Source organism: Cicer arietinum, chromosome 3 (genome assembly GCF_000331145.2).
Source record: "Cicer arietinum cultivar CDC Frontier isolate Library 1 chromosome 3, Cicar.CDCFrontier_v2.0, whole genome shotgun sequence".
In the NCBI taxonomy this organism is placed as follows: domain Eukaryota; kingdom Viridiplantae; phylum Streptophyta; class Magnoliopsida; order Fabales; family Fabaceae; genus Cicer; species Cicer arietinum.
This window is the reverse complement of record NC_021162.2, coordinates 71,309,231-71,321,333: the sequence shown is the minus strand read 5'-3', so window position 1 is coordinate 71,321,333 and position 12,103 is coordinate 71,309,231. Positions and strand designations below refer to the sequence as shown.

The 12,103-nt window shown below is 34.5% G+C and overlaps 2 protein-coding genes and 2 pseudogenes across 2 annotated transcripts in view; all 4 read right to left on the bottom strand.

Annotated features, from left to right (window-relative positions):
- The window catches only part of LOC101512166 (UDP-glycosyltransferase 73C11-like), a 1,884-nt pseudogene extending 1,423 nt beyond the window's left edge, over positions 1 to 461 (bottom strand).
- Positions 462 to 1,094: 633 nt separating this feature from the next.
- On the bottom strand, positions 1,095 to 11,780 carry LOC105851112 (UDP-glycosyltransferase 73C5-like; annotated as a pseudogene).
- Positions 4,850 to 9,715, bottom strand: LOC140919852 (uncharacterized). The gene is made up of 6 exons (XM_073366530.1): positions 9,701 to 9,715; positions 7,915 to 9,391; positions 6,500 to 6,747; positions 6,131 to 6,367; positions 5,048 to 5,662; positions 4,850 to 4,945 (listed from the first exon to the last, which is right to left on the bottom strand). The coding sequence occupies exons 1-6, from the start codon at positions 9,713 to 9,715 to the stop codon at positions 4,850 to 4,852; spliced, it is 2,688 nt and encodes an 895-aa protein (XP_073222631.1).
- A 147-nt stretch (positions 11,781 to 11,927) lies between the features above and the next one.
- The window catches only part of LOC101511206 (UDP-glycosyltransferase 73C11-like), a 1,757-nt gene continuing 1,581 nt past the window's right edge, over positions 11,928 to 12,103 (bottom strand). The window contains exon 2 of the mRNA XM_073366529.1: positions 11,928 to 12,097. Coding sequence (XP_073222630.1) covers positions 11,987 to 12,097 — 111 coding nt within the window. The 3' untranslated portion in view covers positions 11,928 to 11,986. The remainder of the gene's footprint in view (positions 12,098 to 12,103) is intronic.

The window sequence follows — 12,103 nt, the reverse complement described above, 5'->3', positions numbered from 1 at the left end:
TAGGGAAAACTAAAATCAGAGATAATGCAATTTGGTTTTGGTGTTAAATTTTGAAAAGCTTGTTGTGCTTGTTGTTGTAGAAGAGTATTTGAAACGGTAAAGAAAGTGTAAGCCATAGACATTGAAGGAAGCATGTCGAAATTCTCACAACCTTGTGGAAAGCCATGATCTTGAGATGGGAATTGAAGTTGAAGTAATCGGAGATTTTGAGAGAAAATATGTGAGAAACGAGAAGCGTTGTGTGGGGTAGTGACAATGGTGACGATGATGTTTTTGTGTTGTGTTAATGTTTTTGCTATGTCTATCATTGGAAGCATGTGTCCTGGGGACATAAGTGGAAATAACACAAAGTGAACATGTTTAGGTGCTTCTGACTCCATTTTCTTCGATCTACTTGTTTCTTTGCTCTTACAAATATATCATCTTTTTTATTTTCTTATGTGAATATATGGTATGGTGTAAGCGCTTACCTATGCAAGATCGTGATATATATCCACTACACTTGTTAGTTTTGGTGCTATAAGAGTTGAAATGTCAAAGTCTACCTTGTATAGTACACTTTTTTAGTGTTGATGATTATTGCAATATCATCAACTCTTAATCAATTAAAATTATTACATATCAATTCTTTTAATTTATGTTTTTTATATTATCAATAGATGATATTTTTATAAAATAACTTATTATTTTTATTTTTAATACAGCATTAACTATATTTTTTAATTTGTTTGAAGTTTTAAAAGAAGAGAGAGAGTAAAAAAAATCACAAATAAAAATGAGTCATAAATGACATGATAATTATGTGATAGTTCCGTCAAATACCACATATTTATTTAATGCATCACATTATAATCTATAATAATAATCATAGTCTATAGTAATAAAATGATTATTTTGATTATCACATTACAATTTACGAAATACTTTCGTAGTTCTGTAAAATAAAAATAAAAAAATTGATTTAGCCTCACAATTCTCATATGTACAAAAAATATTCCCTATTTACTCAAAAAATATTGCCTTTTCCATTTAAGATAAATTGTTTGAAGTTATGCATATTTTTCACATATGTACAAATCTTTACAAACATAAAATACAATTAAAATATAAATCAGTTTTGCATTTAAATGTTAAAACACTGTTTTATCTAACCAAACAGTTCTTAACATTTTCAAAATAAATCAATCTCCAAAGGCATGTTTGAGAAAACATGATTTGTCTTTGCATGTATTATAGTAGCATCAATTAGCACATGAGATATAGTGATTATATAATAGTGAAAACACCAAATGATATGCTTAATCATTGATTATGAGCTTGTTCTACAATTTGTTGGATAAACAATTTGCAATGCGAATCAGAGGATCCACCATCTTCACCAGCCTTATAAACCATATCTTTAATCTCTCTAGCTCTGTTTCTTCTCTGTTCACCTTCTCCACCCTTTTCCATAAACTTTTCAATAGCTTTCTTCACATCCTCTTTCTTCACGAAAACTCTCACTCTTTTGTGTCTCCATTGGATCCACAACAACTTCAACACCAATCCTCACACCAATCTTGAGCACTTGCACAATTAGCTTTTCATTGAAGAATTGTTCAGCAAACATCGGCCAAGTTATCATCGGTACGCCAGCTGAAATCGCTTCCATTGTTGAATTCCAACCATAATGAGATGAAAATCCACCAGATGAAGGGTGTGATAGTATTTCAACTTGTGGGGCCCACCTTTTAATTATAACTCCTTTTCCCTTGTTCCTCTCTTTAAAATTCTCATCTTCTAACCATTTTTCTAACTCAACAGAACAATCATTTTTTCCAATCACCCAAATGAATGGATTTTTGGATGCCTCCAATCCCAAAGCAAGTTCTTTTAGTCGTGAAGATGGAATGAGAGACAAACTACCAAAACAAACATAGATGACAGAACATGCTTTGTTAGAAACAAGAAACTTTAGACATTCAGATTCGGAATCATCGACGAATCGTCTTTACCAAAGTTGTCCAAGATTAACTTGTCATGCAAGGAAAGTGGTCCTATACACCAAACCTTTTTAGCAACTTTCTCATAACCTCTCACATAAATCTTCTCCAACTCCTCAAAAGTATTCCCCAATATCCCTTGTGCCGAAAGTTCAGACTCTTTAAATTGATCAATAGCTTCTTTCCACACTTTTGAGTCCTGCTTCACTGCCTCGGGTAACTGTGCTTTTGTAAACTCAATTGTGTCAGGCAAATCCGGCACCACGAATGGTGTCGACATCGAGACGACCCTTGCATGAACTTTGGAGAGGCTAATGTTATGCGAGCACAAGAGTGTAAAGCAACAAATTCCATGGAATACAACTCTTGGAATGTTGAATTTCAAAGCAACATTTGAAGTCCAAGGAAGGCAAATATCAGAAACAATGCAACTAGGTACTTTTTCCAGCTCTGAAAGCCATTTCTCAAGTGGTTCTTTGAGCATATTGCAAGCTGCAAAAAACAAAGGTTGGTATTTAGGAGAAGGAAGTATGTCCAAATTTTCACACCCTTTTAGCAATCCTGCTTCGACACAAAGAAAAGGTAGCAATTGAAATTGGATTTTGAGGTTTGAGGTTTTTGCTTGATCAATGACCATGTTGAACCTTGGTGACAGTGACACCATTGGATGCAAACAATTTGGCCATCTCTGCGAATGGAATGAGATGGCTTTGAGACATTAATGGAACAAGAAGGAAGTGCTGTTGGTTAGTTAGGGAAGCCATATTAGGAATAAACTAATGTCAAGGGGGAGTGAATGACAAGAGTGAGACTTTTAATTCAATTCAAGGTAGAAAAATAATATTACAAGCATGATATTGGGGCGATGTATCAAATTTGAAAATAGCCTCCTCAAGAATGCCAAAATTTGATAAACGGTAAAAGAAAATGCCAAAAGTAAAGGAATGATGGGTGGCAATCATTCTTTTCTCTAAAATCTTGGAGTTCTTCAAGAACACTCTAGTTCTTTCCACTTTCTTCGGGACAACAAATGCTAATGGTGTGCTCTCTAAGATATTCTTCAAAGCATACTATCTGCATTAATTGAAATTTAAATAAAATCTTATAAAATAATTGTCACGTTTTACCATTTCAAACAAATTAAGAAAAAAAAATGATAAATGAAAGAAAGAGAATAATAATTTGATCAAATTACCCTTATTAATCATTAGTGTATTCTATATATCACAAATGCAAAGTGGACAATAATATTTGAGAGTGATGTACATAATATAAATTAGATGGTACAACACACAATTAAAATTGCATTAGAAACTAAAAGTAACAGTCTTTTTTAGACAAATATTTTTTTAACATGTGACAATTATTATATATAGGATGGAGAAAATATATCTTAGCTATTAAATGAAATATTGGCATGTAAACTAAGGTTGTTGGAACACTCAAAGATTGTGATAGGTTTGAATACAATTACTAATATTGTTCAATTTATATTTATTCTAAGTTTCAACTTTGAGATTTAACTAAATAAAGTTGTGAAGTATTTATTTGGTGGGTGAAGCAATGTATCAACATACGTAACTATAAAGACTAAATTACGAGATATATGAGATTCATTATAAGTAGACTTTCTCATAAATACTCATGTAAAAAAGTATATTCACATATAATTTTCTAAGAACCAGCCTTTTATAACAGCCAAAGCTAATAAAACTCTAATATTGGTTAGCTTGGTAAAAGTCTCAAAGTAGTCTCACTGCCCTCACATTGTGTGTGCTGTGTACTCGTTAGTAACTAACTGAGCTTTATACTTTTCTGAGCTGGTACTTAATTTTGTTCTCATAATATAGAAGCCAATATGAAGTATACTTATGGTAAATCTACAATGGACCTGGTTTAGTTATACTCAAGAGCATCTACTTCAGCTTGTATAGTTTTATGCCAACAATGTAATTTTGTTTTGTTTTAATTTTGAATCGACATGCTTAAACCCAATCTTAATTGACACATACATCATTGGATTTACTCGAGTCTAAGATCGAGCTCTAGTTTAAACGTTTGGCCCGGTAAAAATTTAGGATTGGAAAGGACATACATAATTCGTCTCAATAAATTTCTTGAACACCCTAAATGGATATATTGAGAAAAATCTAACTCTACCTTAACTAGAAATGTGGCCTAAATAGATATAATGAAGACAATTGTCAGCTTTGGCAAGTCGACTTAGAAAATAAGTACCAAGTATCATGCGGGAAATAGCGGTTTGTTCAATTACTGCTACACGACAATGCTATAGTGCTGATATAGTTATTACTTAACCAACACTTTGTATTAAATAGCATCACCATCACAGAAAAATACTTATTTGTTCAAATTCCGCTATGTTTTAGTGCTATAGCATTGCTATTTGACAACATTGATGCCAAGCGGCTTGGATCAAATTACATGTGCTCAATAGACTGGTGACTCGCATAACCAAAGGGAATTACATAACTGAACTAGATATAGGCTAATAAGCCCATTCCTTAATCATTTCTTGACCCACTTTAAAACAACTGGTTTTTGGCAATAAAGACTTTAACAGGCCCATTCTTTTTGGTTTGGTCCATAGTTTATAACCGGCTATCACATTCTCAGTTGCTCACTTCACATCTTCCTTCAAACTTCGAGGCTCAAAAGGTAAAGAAACTGAAGAAAGTAAAAGACAAAATACTTTCATGTTTTATTATTACAGCCCTAAGCTGTTTATATAGGAAAAGAAATTACAATAGTAAAACTGAGTAATAATGATAGAATAAAAATAAACATAATAATATAAAATAAAAGAGAATAAAATCTAATTTCTCTCGATTCTTCAACACCCCCCCTCAAGTTGGTGCATAGATATCTGTCATGCCCAACTTGGCTATAAGTCGCTCAAAATTGGGTCTTGCCAAACTTTTTGTCAAGATATCAGCAGTTTGCTGGTTGGAAGTCACAAATGGCAGACATATAACTCCAGCATCAATTTTTTCTTTTATGAAATGGCGGTCAATCTCAATATGCTTGGTTCTATCATGTTGTACAGGGTTGTGAGCTATACTTATTGCTGCTTTGCTATCACAGAACAATTTTAAGGGTGAGTCAACTTTCATTTTCAGTTCGTCCAAAAGTTTACGAATCCATAAAAGTTCACAGATTCCTTGAGCCATTGCTCTGAATTCAGCTTCTGCACTGCTTCGAGCAACAACCCCTTGTTTCTTACTTCTCCAAGTAACTAAATTTCCCCAAACATAGGCACAATATCCAGTGGTGGATTTTCTATCAGTAATTGATCCTGCCCAATCAGCATCTGTAAATATAGAGACTTCTCTGTCATTAGTTTTCTTGAAGCACAAACCCTTTCCAGGATTGGATTTCAAGTACCTTAAGATTCGATAAACTGCCTCCAAGTGTTCTTCATAGGGAGAATGCATGAATTGACTTACAACACTCACAGAGAAAGCGATGTCAGGTCTAGTGTGGGCTAGATAAATAAGTTTGCCGACTAACCTCTGGTATCTTCCAATCTCAACAGGAACACTGCCTTTCTCCCAAAGTTTAGCATTTAATTCCATAGGAGTATCTGCTGGTCTACACCCACTCATCCCAGTTTCTTCCAAGAGATCTAGGATGTATTTTCTTTGAGAAACAACAATTCCCTTCTTTGAGCGAACAACTTCCATACCAAGAAAATATTTAAGCGCGCCTAAATCTTTGATCTCAAATTCTTTAGTCAAATTTTTCTTCAATCTTTCCATCTCAACAATGTCATCTCCTGTGAGAATAATATCATCTACATATACAATTAAAATTGAAATTTTACCAACATTAGAGAACTTCATGAACAGAGTATGGTCTGATTGTCCCTGCATATATCCTTGCCTTTTGACCGACTGAGTGAATTTTTCAAACCAAGCCCTTGGAGATTGCTTGAGACCATAAAGGGATTTTTGAAGTTTGCACACATTTGAACCAAATTTATCTTCAAAGCCAGGTGGGCTATCCATGTATACTTCCTCCTCCAAATCACCATTCAGAAAAGCATTCTTTACATCAAGTTGGTTAAGAGACCAATCTAAATTCACTGCCAAGGACAAGAGAACTCTAATAGTGTTTAATTTGGCAACGGGAGCAAAAGTCTCTGAGTAATCAATGCCATATGTCTGAGTAAACCCTTTAGCAACCAAGCGTGCCTTGTATCTTTCAACTGTGTTATCAGAATTATATTTCACAGTAAATACCCATTTACAGCCAACAGTATTCTTTCCTGTAGGTAATGTCATGACTCTCCAAGTTTGATTCTTCTCAAGAGCTCTCATCTCCTCAAGAACAGCTTCTTTCCACTTTGGAATTTTTAGAGCCTCCTGTATATTTTTTGGAATTTCTACAGTAGACAACTTAGAGGTAAATGCAGCAAATGAAGAAGACAATTTTGAGTATGACACATAATTAGACAAAGGATATTTAGTGCATGATCTAATAGGTTTTCTAATTGCAATAGGAAGGTCTAAATCAGGATACTCGACATGACTCTTAAGAATAGAAGAAGACTTACCTGTATCAAGATGATGTGTTGGATTATCTATTGGTTCAGAATCTTGGAAGGGTCGGAGAATGGGTCCTTCATTTCTCTGTTTATGGTTTCTTCTTTCAAAGACATTTCCCTTCCAAGTAGGGTCAATTGTAGTAAACCTGCTTTGTGTCTCTTTATCTGAGTCATTATGTTGTGGCATTTCAGGTGGTCCTTTATTATTATTGAGATCAAGAATTTGATCATTGTGATTTTCATTTGAAATTGTCGCCACTGAATCTGTCGAAACCTCATTCATAAGTGGATTGAGTTTCAATATGGATTCTTGGGCATTTTCTTTTGGTGCATCAATATAAGTCTCAGAATTTTGTGACAACACTATATCACTTAAAGTAATGATGTTTTCAAAAGTAAAAGATGAATCTTCCTTAAAATTTCCCCCCTGAAGATGAATGTCACTAAAAAATGGTTGATTTTCAACAAAAGTAACATCCATGGTTACAAAAATTCTTTTTGATTTTGGTTCAAAACACCGATACCCCTTCTGAGTTGGAGAGTAACCGGTAAACACACATTTTATTGCTCGTGGATCGAGTTTGTCAAGGTGTTTATGTTCATGAACAAAAGCAGTGCAACCAAAAACTTTTAGTGGCAAATCAGCAGAGACACTAGTCAATGGAAAATAATTTCGAAAAACATCAAGAGGTGTATGAAAATCTAAAACTTTAGATGGCATTCGATTGATTAAATATGATGCAGTTAAAACAGCTTCACCCCACAAATATTTTGGAACCTTATTTGCAAATAGTAAAGCTCTAGCAACCTCAAGGAGATGCCTATTCTTTCTCTCTGCAATTCCATTTTGTTGGGGTGTATTAACACAAGAACTTTGATGAACAACCCCATTTGCAAGAAAAAAATCGGACAAAAGTATATTAAAATATTCTTTACCATTGTCACTTCTGAAGACTTGAATATTTGTTTGGTATTGAGTGTGCACCATTTTAAAGAAATTTTTGACAACCTGTCCAACTTCCGATTTTTCTTTCAATAAATAAACCCAACAAATTCTAGTATGATCATCAATAAAAGTTATAAACCATTTTTTATTAGAAAATGTGTTTATTCTATTAGGACCCCAAACATCACTATGAATAACTGCAAACGGTTTTGATTGTTTATATGGTTGTGCAGAAAAAGAAGAACGGTGATGTTTAGCAAATTCACAAGTTTCACAATGAAATAAAGATGGATCCTTCTTAGAAAATAATTTAGGAAACAAATGTTTCAAATACGGAAAACTAGGATGTCCTAACCGTAAATGCCATAACATAATATCATCATTATTAGAAGAAACAAAAATAGATTCAAAGCAGGTACTTGTTTTTTGTTGGTCTTTGAAGTCGAGTCCATTGTCAAGATAATAGAGTCCTCCACTCTCCTTAGCATTGCCAATCATCTTCCCCGTGCTCAAATCCTTAAAAGTGCAATGAGAATGAAAGAAGTTAGCTTGACAATTTATATCCTTTGTTAATTTAGTAATGGATAATAGATTACATGATAAATTAGGAACATGTAAGACATCTTTTAAGGTTAACTTAGGTGACAGAATAACAGAACCTTTCCCTGCAATGGCTGAAAGAGAGCCATCTGCAATTTTAATTTTGTGGTTACCTGCACAAGGGCTATAAGAAGAAAATAGACTCGACTCCCCAGTCATATGATCAGTAGCACCAGAATCAATAATCCAAGTATGGCTGGGAGTGACACTAAGTAGAGCAGTATTTGGAAAATTACCTCTCTGAGCTATAGAGCAAGAAGAAGTTTGAGACTCAAGAAGTTTGTACAATTGATCTAACTGTTCCTTGGTGAAAGGAGATGGGCTTGAAGGAGACTGCTTCTCTTGATCAGATGTACCAGCTTGGAGCGCATGACCTTCGTTTCTTTCTTTTTTCTTCCAATTTAGAGGTTTTCCATGGAGCTTCCAACATGTATCACGTGTGTGCCCTGGACGTTTGCAATGTTCGCACCATGGTTTCTTGCCAGCGCTCTTCCCGTCTTCATTTTTTGTGACTAGGGCAGAGCTTTCAACCTCACCAACAGAAGGTGACTTACCCATCATAACACCTTGTCTCGCCTCTTCTCTTCTAACTTCTGAGAATGCTTCCCGAAGTGATGGCAATGGGATTTTTCCCAATATTCTGCCTCGGACTTCATCAAGCCGCTTATTAAGCCCAACCAAGAACATGAATACACGGTCGTTCTCCTGTCTCTTAAGAAACAGAACACTGTCCTCACAACACTTCCAATGATCATCATAGCAGAGATCCAATTCTTGCCATAGTGTCATCAACTCATTGTAATAGGTAGTGACATCTCTATCTCCTTGTTTGGTATGCCACAATCGTGATTTGAGATCGAAAATTTGAGAAGAATTCTGAATATCAGAATATGTTTCTTTGACAGCCTCCCAAACTTCCTTGGCAGTAGGCAAAAACATAAAAGGTTTTTTGATTGTTGATTCCATATTACTAAGCAACCAAGCAATAATAACAGAGTTCTCAGATTTCCAAAACCTGTATTTTGGATCAGTTGTGGCAGGCATTTGCACCTCTCCTGTTAGGAAACCATATATTCCCTTACCGTCTAAAATCAATCTTGCGGTTTGGGACCATTCGACATAATTTTTTCCATTTAGTTTCTGGATTTCAACCTTGAGGGTATTAGAAGTTCCCTCATGGCCAAAAAAGTTGGAAGAACCATTCTGGCTGCTTAGGCCGCTGCCACCGCCACTTATGGCGCTGTCTAAATTGTCAGGGTTGTTGACTACGTCTGATTTTTTTGCCAAACCATCGTCCTAATGGTTGTGGAAAGGTTTACAGAACCCTAACCAGAGCTCTTGATACCATGAAGAAAGTAAAAGACAAAATACTTTCATGTTTTATTATTACAGCCCTAAGCTGTTTATATAGGAAAAGAAATTACAATAGTAAAACTGAATAATAATGATAGAATAAAAATAAACATAATAATATAAAATAAAAGAGAATAAAATCTAATTTCTCTCGATTCTTCAACAGAAACCTTACTCCCAAGTCGGCTAACCCTAGTCCCTAGATTCGCAATTCAATTTCTGTTCGTTCGTGATCGCTTGGTTGTGATTCACTGTTTGTGATTTCATTTTTGTTCTATTTCTGTTTGATTTCAGTTTTGGAATTTTATTTGTTCGGTTTCACTTATGGGATTTTTTTGGTTCTATTTCTGTTTGATTTCCCTTTTGGTATTTTGTTTGTTCGATTTCACATTGGCTATTTTGTTTGTTCGATTTCGCTTATGGTATTTCATTTTAGTTCGATCGTGATTCTGATCTACTCATATCCTTGCTTATTTTTCTTGTATTGAAGGAGAGAGAAATGGTTTCAACTGATTTGGTTGAGAAACGGAGAAAGCAATGCTACAAGAGAAAAGTGGCAGGGTTTTTGAAGGAGATGGAGGAGTTGACCATTCTGTGCGGTATTGAGGCCTGCGCAATTATCCAAGGCCCAGGTGATACCGAACCTATAATGTGGCCATCTCCTGAGGTAGCTGAACAAATACTGGAAAGGCTTCTAGCACATGAAGAGGCTAAAAATGCTCGTCTGTTGGAGGAGACAAAAAGATTGGAAGATGAACTTTTCAAGCTGAATGACAAAGAAAAGTCAATTTTGACTGATCAAATCAATGATGATTGTAAGCCTTTATCTTTATCTGAATTTCAAGAGCTAAACCGTTTATTTTGTATTGGAAAGGAAAGGCTGGAAGCTGCTCTTGAGAAGAAAATCGGCCGATCTGAAGAGGCATTGCCTCAAGATCCTCCTCCACCACCGATAACTTCTCCTTTACAGAATGGGATAGATTCTGGGGCAAACGTAGATGGAAAAGTTTCGGATGGACGCTTATTCTTAAGTCTATTGAAGCGATTTGATCGGATGTGTAAAGGTTCCGATAACAATACAGGTACTAGTAGCAGCACCGTGTTTACTCAAGGCAACATGGGAGGTCTCAACAGTACAACTGATTCAGGGGGGTTTCTTCTGATTGATGGAAATGACTCAGGCTCTGTGGCGCTTCCTCCAGGAAATGTCGGTAGCAGCGGCGAAGGAGGTAACATTTAAGTGCCTATCGCACTTTCCTTGAAGTGATTGGTGAGTTTTATCAAAACATGGTTTGAATAAATTGGTTTGATGAGTATTTTCAAGACTTATTTCTTGGTTTTATGTTAGACATTTGCATGCTTTTATTTTCTCAGTAACTATGAGTTTGAGTAATATCTGGTTGTGATTGAATATTTTGTTGAAGTGATTAAGGAAGATTATGAACTTAATTTTGGTTGGTTTTGAGTTGAGTGTGGGTTTTATTGGCATTATATATAAATCCTTGTGTGCAGTGAGTAATGTACATTCAACACAACAAGTTTGAATTGCTGAACTATATAGATACGAAATAAATATTGTATGTGTTTGTTGCATGAATGAATGAGAGAGGATAAAGTATAATAAAACCCTAATTTGTATAAATCAAATTAAGCAGTGTTATGTTGTGGGGAGAAAGGAAAAAAAAACCTGTGAGAGTTGAACAGAAGAAATTCCAAAGAGATTGCTGTGCAGCCTCTCTCCTCCGCAGGCGGCAGCCGTCATCTCAACCCACCCACCACCGCCCGATTCCGCCTTCTTCTCTTAATCATTTCATTCTCTCTCTTCAATTTGTCATCATATTTTTTTTCTCTCTCCTCTCACTCTCACTTTTGTTTGTTTCATAATGAGATGATCAAAAACAAGTTGAACCAACTTCTGTTTATCATATTACTTTTTTTGTTTCTTTCTCATATGCCTCATAATATACACCCAACATTTTTCTGTATTGATAACAACGTGTATAATCATGATTTCATGTTTCTTATAAGGCTTGAAAAACAAATAATCTTTAGGCATTTAAGTTTTTAAGGAGATAACTTCTCATATTATGAATTTCTTCTTAAGTGAAAGAGTAGAAAAGTTAATTTTCATGAGATTTTATATACATTTTAGAAAAAAATATATATCTATCATTGTATCCCTATAAACAATTTATCCTAGGCATATTACATTGTTTATAAAACAATTTTAAAAAAATATTGGAGATTAATATTCACATCATTATATCTCTATAAAAATTATATCAAAATATTTATTTATTTTTATAGATTTTTTTTTAAGAAAATAATTCTATTGAAAGTGTGTCACACATTATATATAAAGTAACTTTTTCAAAATAAATTCAAATTTACTACATTATAAAAATCTATTCTTTTTGGTTAGACTCACCTTCATTAGTAAAAGACTCATTGTGGATAAAGTATCTAGGAGACAACTTGATTCTTAAAATGAATTATTAGCATAAAACAAGTACATCGTCATCACTGAGTTGGTTTCAATTACACTTTAACTTTGTTCTCTACATGCTGCATTATATCTTCAATTAGTAGAGTCATGTTCCGGTAAGAAGAACCACCTTCTTCTAATGCTTTCCTTGCCATGTCACCATATTTTTG

Excerpts from the sequence above, each read along its gene's own strand:
- LOC140919852 (XM_073366530.1), bottom strand. Across the intron at positions 5,663-6,130 it reads ACTCAGAGACTTTTGCTCCC|GGAATTGTTGTTTCTCAAAG; the intron begins GTTGCCAAATTA and ends CGCTCAAAGAAG. Across the intron at positions 4,946-5,047 it reads TAAGTATAGCTCACAACCCT|CAAACTGCTGATATCTTGAC; the intron begins GTACAACATGAT and ends ACTTCCAACCAG.